We start from the raw sequence: 10,436 nt of genomic DNA on the forward strand, positions 1-10,436 counted from the left end.
CTCTGCTCCTAGACTGAAAAGTTAATCACTTCCTTCCTTGCTATAAAATGTCTACCTTTACATTTCCAACCCTCACAATCAGTCCTGATAACAATTATTCACTATTGTATCACAAGAGAGCCATCTGCATTTCATTGCATCAACTCCGCCTAGGCAGATTGGATGCTACTCACTGGAGATTTTGCCTTTCTCCAGGTTCCCTGTCTCTAGGGTCCCTCTTGAAAGCTTGTAAGCCAGTCACTTCTTGCCTTTGTAGCCCTACCCCCCATTTTGGGTAGCCTCATTGGCTGATTTTTGAAATTAGATTCTCCAGAACTTGTTTCTTAGTTCATCTTAGTCTGGAAGTTCTGCTGAAAGTTCGGCATCATAGCATCATGCAAGTCTCCCCTGAGGGAAGCGTGGTGGCTGCGCTATAAGATGCATTTGCCAGGAACTGAATGCAGGCCTCCTGTGTGGGAGGTCAGAGTTCTACTATTGGACCACACTTGCCCCACAATTAGATGGAAAGTAACTACAAAATAATAGATCAGGTTCCTGGCATTTAATTGGAAAAAAGCAAAAAGGCAGTGGTTGTTCCAAGTGGACTCAGGGCTTTCCTGAACCTCAGATTCTGAATTTTCATATCATAAATTAATGCCAGGTGGTCCTATATTTAATTTAACAAGTAGTTGTTGAGTGACACTGTTAGTCGTGACTGTGGTTGAACTTTTAGAGTGCTTTATTATAGTGTGATTGCTGTTGCTAAGTGCTGTTGAATCGATTCCAACTCATAGCCATTGTGTATAGGGTTTCTGAGGAGCAGCAGCTGGTGAGCTTGAACTGCTGACTTTGTGGTTTGCAGTCCAGTGCTAATCCTATAGAGCCACACCAGGAGTGAAACCATTCCAGCTTCATTTTAGTGTGGTGGTGGTGGTGGTTATGTGCCACAGAGCTGGTTCTGACTCATAGTGATCCTGTATAGGGTTTCTGAGGCTGTAAATCTTTATGGGAGCAGAAACTCTCATCTTTCTCCTGCATTTGGTGTAGCTGGAATATAATATGGTTTTCTGTGGTCTGGTCCCTGTGTACATTCAAAAACCACAGTTCAAATACAAACACAATTAAAATCTTTGTGAGAAAAAAGGCAAATTCATGCATGAGAAAACACAGAAAGGATTTTCTTACTTGTAAATCCTTCAAGTGCTCCTTTTCATCACTCTCAGTATCTTCCAACCCTCCTGGGAATCTTCTGTCAAAAGTCAACAGATGCAGTTCTCTACCCTCCCCCACCCCCCACCCTCCCTTCCCTTCTCCCATCTTAATTCTTTTTACTTTATCAGTGGTAAATTTCAGCCATTTCCAGTGCAAATCTAGACTTGTCAGTTTCTTTCTGCTCATTGACCTGTTTCTGTTCACAACAACCTGGGGCTAGCTACCAAGGGCAGGCTTCCCTTAGAGGCCAGGGAGGGGACAGTATACAGGGACATATAGGATGATGGGGGAGATGAAGAGCACTCATAATGATAATTTGTCCTTGTTAACATTCAAATCGCTCTTCAAACATGCATGCTGATGCTTATGCCCTGGCAATTCTAAAAGGAAATATCCTTTTCTTCCTTAGACTTTCCCTCCTATACTCTCTTTCACTCCCACCTGTTGGGCTTTTATCAAAACAAGTGATACCAGTTTTCTTTTGGGAAACATAATAACAGCTGGTACATTACAATCTGCAAAGTGTCTTAAGTACCAGATCTCATTTAATCCTCTCTACAGGATTAAATGTGGGAATAGTGTTTATCTGTGTCATTGACTCTCCCTCCCTCCTTCTCTCTCTTTAGCAGGGCCTGGGAGCGACCCTTGCGTCCAGTCTCCAGAGCAGTCATCGTCCGGTGGTTTAAGGAGGAGCAGCTGCCCCGCCGAGCTGGCTTTGAGAGGAACACCACTTCCATCGCCCCCTGGTTTCATGGTTGGACTGCTTTCTGAGCACTGGGGAAGATAGTTCCATGTTGTTACCTTGGTCATGATTGGGCAGGAGATCCTAAAGGACTGTGATAATTGGGAGAGTAGATCTACTTTTGAAAAATCAGCCATTGAAAACCCCATGGAGCACAGTTATACTTTAATATACACGGGATCAACATGAGTCAGAATCAACTCAAAAGTAACTGGTCAGAGAGCTATAGATTCTGAACTTCCTTCACTCTGTCCCACCACTCCACAGAGTCTGGAAATTCTCCCAGATCCTAGCAACAGCCTGCCACACAGCAGGCTCTAACCCATTTCTTGTGATTTGGTGCCAGAATGGTTGAATAAAGGAGTCAGAACCATCCAAGTGTAGGACCCTGGAGCTTGGAGACTTCTCAGAAGTCATCTGGTCCAATAGCTTCATTTTATAAAGATAGCTGCAGCTCCATGAGGAGAGGATGTTTTCAAAAGGCCAATAGAAACTTCCACAGTTGAGATTAACGATGCGTCTCTAGGCTCATGCTCCAGGACAGTGATTTGAGCATGCAGGGACTTCAACCAGGGTTCAGGCTTGGGGCTTCTTCAGCAGAGACTTGCTGTAGGGAAATAGGAGCGGCTGCTGCTGGTCACCAAAACCCTTTGTATCAATTAGCTATTGCTATGTAACAAATCACCTATGTAACAAATTTGTTCTTAAAACAAATACCCATTTACTATTTGTTCACAAGTTTATGTATCAGCTGGAGAGGGCTTCTGGTCTGGGCCAGGTTCAGACAATGTTTGCTGGGACTGCTTATGCATCAGTGGACTGCTGGAAGGTTGGCTTGGGGCTGATTTCTCTAGGTGGCCTTCCCTGAGACAGATAGCCTCAGCTCTGTATAGTATCTTCCAGAAAACTGTTCTGATCCCTCCCAATGTTAATTTTTTTCTATATAAGTTACATCCTCTGGATGAGCCTGGCCTTGTTCTCTCAGTCTCCCCTCTCATCATAGTTTAGCTCAGTTTTGCCTGGCGAGTCCTTTGTTTGGAGTTTAGCTCACCTGCCCTTGTAGCCATCCATCTGACCCTCACCTGTCTCTGTTTACCTTCTGCAGATCTCTTGGTACTTTGGCCAAGCTCTACTTTTGCTTATCTTTTTACTGCACATGACTTGGTGATATTAGCTGCCCTCCCTGCTTCCTGTCAGCATCTGTGTGCTCTCCATCCCATTCAGTAAAGATGAGTTCTGTGTCATGGCAGATACTAGAGCTTGAGGGTCAGAAGGTGGTTGGGCAGATAGAGGCCCTCATGGATGAGTTCTGGAAATGGCTCTGGCTCCAGAAAAGACAGTGTAAGCAAAACCATCTAAACTATGAGATGAAGTGCGGGCCATAGCCACACTTTCCAGATGGTTGAGACATAATATTGTTAAGGGTTTCCCCATGGTCACAGAGGTGTGGCATCACCTTGTCCAGGCTACAGGAGTATCCTAGTGGGTCTGCTCTAATTCATCTTCCATACGGTATTCCACAGATTATGTAAATAAATCAGATCCTGTCACTCTTGATCCTAGCAGCTCAGTGACCTTGGGCATGACTTTGAAATTCTTCATTTGTAAAATTGGAATTCTAACATCCTCCTCACAGAATTCTTACGAAGATTCAGACAAGAAAAGTACATTGTCTGCCATACAGGGTCATATCCATGGAAGTGCTGATATCTCCTAGAGTCTTAGGTCAACCACAGAAATCCCACCTCCTTTAGGAAACAGTTCTGTTTCCTAAAGATAATGGTTTCCTACCAGAATGACGGGAGTCCTAGTGTGGTGCTGTGGGTTCATATGCTGAACTGCAAAGTTGGTTTCAACTGCAAGGTCGGTGGCTCAAGCTCACCAGCTGCGCCTTGGAAAACTTATACAGGGTCACTATGGGTAGGAACCAACTTGGCACTTAACAACAACAACTAGAATGACAGGGTTCTTGAAAATGTCTCTTCTGTAGAAAAGAGTGATGGTAAAGTAACTCCTTGTTTCCCTTCACCTATTGTTATGTTTCAGGCATTATAAGGGAAATTTCTACGTATACATATGCACCCTGGAGAAAAATTAGTACAAATAGCCTGGTTTGGGGGAAAAAAAATCTGTTTTTGAAGTCCTGCACGAATCTAAAGTTATTAAGAATCTCTTTTGTCTGAACATTGCCTTTTTGGAATCCTGTTCTCTTCCTGAGCTCTGCTTCTATAAAACAGTCACAATGAGTTCCCTGGTCTTTTGTCTTAGCAGCAATCCTTTGACTGTCTTGTAACTTGTTCTCAGGGCTTGGCACAGAATGGGACAAACAATGGATAATGTAGTTGGCATTGGTGATTAATCCTGAGAGACACTGTACCTGTGTTGGCAACGAGTCTCATTTGGGTTTGCGTGGGGTCAGCTGCCCATGCATGGGCTGTTATTGGCATGTATTTTTTTTTTTTTTTTTCTGACAAGCATATAGGAGGGTCTGGTAGGAGGAGACTGTCCCCATTTTGTAGACAATGTAGTTTGCAGAGAGTCCAGCCATCAGGGTGGATTTCTCCACGTAAAGCAAGAACTCCAAAGAGGATGGTGCACTGCCTTCAACTCTTCTATAGTGTAACTTTTATCCCAGCATGCTTAGAGGAGATGACTGAGCATGTCATCTGAATTAGTTATGCTTGTGTTAGAAAAGAGAAACCTTGGGCTGGGGTGGATAGGAATACAGAGCTGTCACCTTTCACTCTCTGGAGTCCTGCCTTGAGAAAGAAGGTAGAACCTGGGCCAAGGGCTGGGAGTTCTGATGAGACACACTTCACTTCAACATAAGAAAGAACTATCTGATGGTTACAGCTTGCTATAAAGCAACCTTACTAGTTAGTGAACTGCCCATGCTGGGAAATGGGCAACCTTTAAATTCTTTGCCTTCAGTGTCTGTGAACAATGTGATTCTGAGGGCTTTGTTTCAAGACCACCAGCTCTGCCATTGAAAACCCTGTGAAGCACAATCCTGCTTTGACACACATGCAATTGGCAAGAGTTGGAATCAACTAGAGGGAAATAGATTATTAAGAAAGGTAGTTGAGACAATATGCAGAACTTCTGACAACTAGTCTTGGAGATTATTTTCAAGGAGGGAAATTGGGGCAAATGGGTACCTTTACTGGATTTATAATCCCTTACTGATGTAGCACTGGACTGCTAGACACAGAGCCAGCAGTTCAAACCTACCAGCTGCTCCTTGGAAACTCTAAACAGGATCACTATGAGGCAGAATCGACTCAATAGCATGGAACAACAATGACAACTGAATGTAAAGGATTGTAAAAAATCCTGGTGTGGCTCTGTAGGATAAGCACTGGACTGCTAACCAGAAGGCTGGTGGTTTAAACCCACCAGTTGCTCTTTGGAAACCCTATACAGGATCCTTATGAGTCAAAATCGACTAGAAGGCACTTAACAACAAATTTCTAAGCACCAATAAGACTGCTAGAATGAAGATTACACACAGTGACACCAACCACTCTGTGAGCGTTACGTTCATTCAGTATGATTGAACCATACATATGAGACACACACTTTCAGCAAATGGAAGCCTTTATTATGAAGAATAAAAAGCAAACAGTGAATAACAGGCAACTAGTAAATAGTAGAAACAGCTCTATGGTGAACTGGCCTTGCCCCCTTACATGTGACTGACTTTACAGGAGAGGAATTTGCTTCTTTCTCAAAGGTAGCTCCTTATATTTATAGATGCAGTGAAAGCTTTGAGAAATAAATGCAGACCCTTTTGTTTGTTTTTTTTTTAGCTCGTTCCACTTGTACTTCTGTGTCTTGCTTGTTTAATATCTTCTATCTCGCAAAAGAGATTGACTCAATTTATTTTCTCACAGTTTAGAAAGCTAGAAGTCCAAGTTCGAGGTGCTAGCTCTAGGGGAAATCTTTCTCTGCCTGCTTGGGAGACAAGTTTACTACTTCAGCATCTTCTTCCTGTTTACTCAAAGAGTGCCATGTGTCTTGGTCTTTATCTTACCTATCATCTCAGAGCTTCTCCCTTGTTTAATCTCTTTTATATTTCAAATAGACTGATTCATCTCTGGACCTGGGAGCTCAGGACCATAGACTCAGGGCTATCAAGGTCCATTGGCATAATATACACTACAAAGACAGTGTTCTACATCCTATTTTGGTGAGTAATGAACAGAGTCTTAAAAGCTTGTGAGTGATTAACTAAGGCACAACTACTGGTCTCTCCCTGTCCAAGCAAGGAAGAGTGAAGAAAATTAAAGATGCATGGAAACAGAGTCCAAAGGACTAATGGCCTAGCCTCCATGACTCCGAGACCGGAAGAACTTGATAGTGCCTAGCTACCACTGCTGCGGGCTACCACTGGTTCAGGCTGTGAACCGCAAGGTCAGCAGTTTGAAACTACCAGCTGTTCTGTGGGAGAAAAATGAGGCTTTCTGCTCCCATAAAGATTTAGAGCCTCAGAAACCCTGTACAGGGTCACTATGAATCAGAACTGACTCCACGGCACATAACAACAAAAACAAGCTACCACTGCTGACCCCTCTGAAAAGGCTTACAATAGGAGGTCTTAGATAGTGGGAAAAAAATATGGAACAAAATTCAATATAGTGAAAAAGACCAGGCTTACTGATCTGAGCAAGATTGGTGCAATCCCTGAGATGATCCTAAGACACTCTCTAAGCCAGGAACTGAATTCACCTCTGTGGTTCAACTTTCAGCCAAACAATAGAGAGGCCTATAAGGTGAACAGTAATACTAGAGACTTAGGAACTCCTTAAAATAATCAACCACAGGCGATCAAAAGGGCAGCATTTACGCAGGGATAAAACATAGAAGGCAGGAAGGGACAGGGCATAGAAAGAGTATAGGGAGGAAGTGGGAAGAATGCTGTTATACTGTACATATTTCAATCAACATTGTGAAACAAATGTGTATGAATTGTCGAATATAAAATCAACTTTCACTCAAATCACAATAAAATATTAAAGAAACAAGAGATTGATTTAAGATACACCCTACACCAATCCTACTTTATTAGTATAACAAAGACAACTCATTTCTAAAAGGCATTATAACCACAGACATGTTGTTGTTGTTAAGTGCCGTCGAGTTGGTTCCGACCCATAGTGATTCTGTATAGGGTTTCCAAGGAGTGACTAGTTGAGCTTGAACTGCTGACCTTGTGGTTCAAACTGACATTGCAGACCAGCACATTAACCCACAGCACCACACCAGGACTCTAACCACAGATATAAAGGTTAGGAATTACAACACATATTTTTTGGGAAACACAATCCAATCTATAATAGTTCATCCTTTGGTCCCCCAAATTTCATATCCTTGCCACATGCAAAACATATTCAAACCACTACATCAACCCCAAATTCTTAAATCGTCTAAATCAAATCTGGTTGAGAACATTAGATATATTCTATCCAGAGGGAAAAATTCCTCCTCTTCTGTGAACCTGTAAAATCTAGAATACAGTTTATCTGTTTTCAAAATCCAGTGGTAGAACAGGCATCTCCATTACAAATGGGAGAAATTGGAGTGGAAGAAGGGATAACAGGTACTAAGTAAGTCCCAAACCCAACAGAATAAATTAAATTAGCTCTCAAACCTCTTCTCTGAGGCCATTTGGACAACAGCCCCACCCTAAAACCTTTGGATGTTGGCCACATGCTCTGGATTCTGGGTGGAGGCCCCTAAGCAACTCTGCTGCCTTGGCTATGGGCAGCCCTTTCATCTAGTCTGAGTGGTGACCCCACTCCCTCAGTCCTGGTAGGACCAGTTCTTCTACCCTGTGGGCATAGCATCCCCACCCCCTCAGCTCTATCTACCTGACACACCTTAACAGTAGCCCCACACTCCAGAACTGAGTTGGTGAAGATCTGACTTGGATTTTAGGAGTTCGTGGCCCTACTCTTTGAGATCCAGGAGACCATGGATCCAGTCTTTGATCCTGTGATTCTTTCAACAGTTCTCCTGTTCTCTGAGCTGCTCCAGGGATGATCCTTTTCTTTTGTTGGAGAATCTGCTTCCAGAGCTGACAAAGAGAAAAAGCTGAGCCTAAATTCAGCCTTGTAACTTCCTGAACTCTGACAAAATGAAGTCCTATTTATTAAAACCACCCACTTGTGGTATTTTTGTTATAGCAGAACTTTGGCCTGTTTGTCTCTTTCTCTGTTCCCTTTAGTCTAACCTGATGGGTTTTCTGCTGTGGCAGTGCGTTAGCTCCCTCAGTGATAGGCTTAATTTCTTTAGCAAAAGAATGTGTAGTCATGACCTTGATGAACATTTTAGGATACTTGTTCTTAATTTGTACAGCAGAATTTCTAAATCTTTTAAGTTTTGTTTTCATTTTGTAATACTCATTTTTAAGCTCATTTTCTTTCCTCTTGCATTTACTACAAACTGCAGGGGGAGCCCACACAGCCCCTTTAAAATCTTGCTTAGAAATCATATCAGACAGATACACAAATCCATCACAAGTTGTATTTGCCATCAAACATTTGAACATAATTCAGACAAGTTCTTTCCCACTCTATAAAAGACATCACTCTTCCTTCATTGTTCAATCACATGTTGATCATTTTCTTTGAAAGCATGACCAGAAGCACATTTAATATTTACATTTCTAGCAACATTCTGTTGCTTGTTCAATATGTATTCTTTTAGGCTAATAAAGACTTTCTCTACCTCCCCTCTTTATTTATTTATTGATTGATTGTGAATTATGTGATAGTTTACATGGGAAAACGTTAGCTTTACATTCATCCTATCATATATCATTTTATTGCCATGGTTATAATCCCCTCCATGCATTATCAACCAACCAAAGGGTTGGTTGCAAGCCTGCCCTCTGGTCATCAGCAAACAGCTCCTCTCCCTTTCTGGGTCTAGAGTCCCCAGCCACTCCATCTTTCCATGTCATCATCTCTGCCTTCATCTGTGTTCTCTGGGTAGGGTCCTACACTCTGCTCTTCTCCCTTGATGGTCCCAGGGACCTCTGCTGCTGGACTGCAAAGTCAATCATTCACCTCCTTTTGCTATAAAACATCTACCTTTACATTTCTAACACTCACAGTAAGTCCTGGTAGCAATTATTCTTTATTGTACCTATCACTATCTCCTTTCATCAGCCCCGTCCAGACAGATTAAATACTACTCAGTGGAGATTCTACCCTCCTCCACACCCTCTGGATCTAGGCTCCCTCTTGAAAGCTTGTAAGCCAGTCACTTCTTGCTTTTGTAGCCCCTCCCATTCTTGGTAGCCAATGTCCAAGTTGCCCATCCCTGTTTACCCTGTGTATCAAGGGGGTGGGAATGATCCTCACTGTAAAGATTTGTTTCCTCTTTTGAGCAACTGCATCCATAGGTGTAGGTCAAGTTCATCAAATTGTATCAGATTACTCTTTTTTCCTCTTATTTTTTCTTCTAGTTGAGTTCTCATCATCCAGCCATTGAAGCCAGGTCAATGGGTATTATCTGCAAGTGTGGGTGTTGTTGTGCTTATGCCCTCACTTCTTATAAGCTAGACACTTCATTCTTCACTCTAGTCTTCTGTGGCTAGGTCACACACTCTGGCCATAGGAGTCCCAAGGTCTTGCCAGACTGCTGGCCAACCAGGTCTCCACCCCAGTTCACAGGAGTCTATTGAACGTGGTAAGACTTAGCTCACAGCTTCATTGCTGTTTTTCCCTCACTTCCCCTGATTGGTGACCAATGTGGTCATCAGTCAGAGCACATGTCTGCTCGTGTAGTCCCCTTGCCCTGAGGGGACCCGACTACTTGTTTGATGCCTCCTGGGCGATCAACCTGCTTATTCTTGTAGTAGTTGGACTGCCATTATTGTTTACTATTTTTCCTCTCGGTCTTTCATTCAAGAAGTATCTTCTGTTCCTCTAGCCACTCCAGGCTGGTCTGCTTGTCCTTTCAAGTGGAAATTTCCCACCTCAGAAATTTCTAGATGGGGTTCAGGATTCCACCTATGGTCTTATGTAATGCAGAGGCTCCACAGGAAGCCTCCTTCACTGGGCATGTTGTAGACCCATTTTAGGTATTCCAATCAGTTATAGGCAGAAGATGGACTTACAAGCTTTCTATGGTGATATTTCTGGCTATTCCTATCTCTCCCCCTCAAGTGTCTATTTTATAATGGTATGCCAGGGAAACCAAGACTCAAAAGACAGCCAAGCATCTTAATATTGTTTTCCCCCCTTTTGCCCATTCACCTATGCTTCAATCCCTGTATCCCAGAGCCCTGTTGTTCCAAGGTTGAGTGTACATCATTATTTAACTCTGTCCCACTTAGCTCATGCAAACCTGCCTAATTGTTTTCCCATCTGCCTTGTTTTTCCATTCCCCTCCCCCTTCTTGTGTATTGCTCCCCCAGCACCCAAACTATCCTGTGTCTATTCCCTACCCTGTGTTCCACCTTCCCTGCCCTCCCCTCACCCCACCCCCCACATCC

At 43.0% G+C, this 10,436-nt stretch overlaps 1 protein-coding gene across 1 annotated transcript in view; it reads left to right on the forward strand.

Annotated features, from left to right (window-relative positions):
• Positions 1-10,436, forward strand: part of SH2D4B (SH2 domain containing 4B) — a 171,550-nt gene that overhangs the window by 139,626 nt on the left and 21,488 nt on the right. Inside the window, exon 7 of the mRNA XM_006876161.1 lies at positions 1,821-1,945. Within this exon, the coding sequence (XP_006876223.1) occupies positions 1,821-1,945 (125 nt within the window). The remainder of the gene's footprint in view (positions 1-1,820; positions 1,946-10,436) is intronic.

The sequence above is a fragment of the Chrysochloris asiatica genome, unplaced genomic scaffold (genome assembly GCF_000296735.1).
Source record: "Chrysochloris asiatica unplaced genomic scaffold, ChrAsi1.0 scaffold00357, whole genome shotgun sequence".
Taxonomy (NCBI): Eukaryota; Metazoa; Chordata; class Mammalia; order Afrosoricida; family Chrysochloridae; genus Chrysochloris; species Chrysochloris asiatica.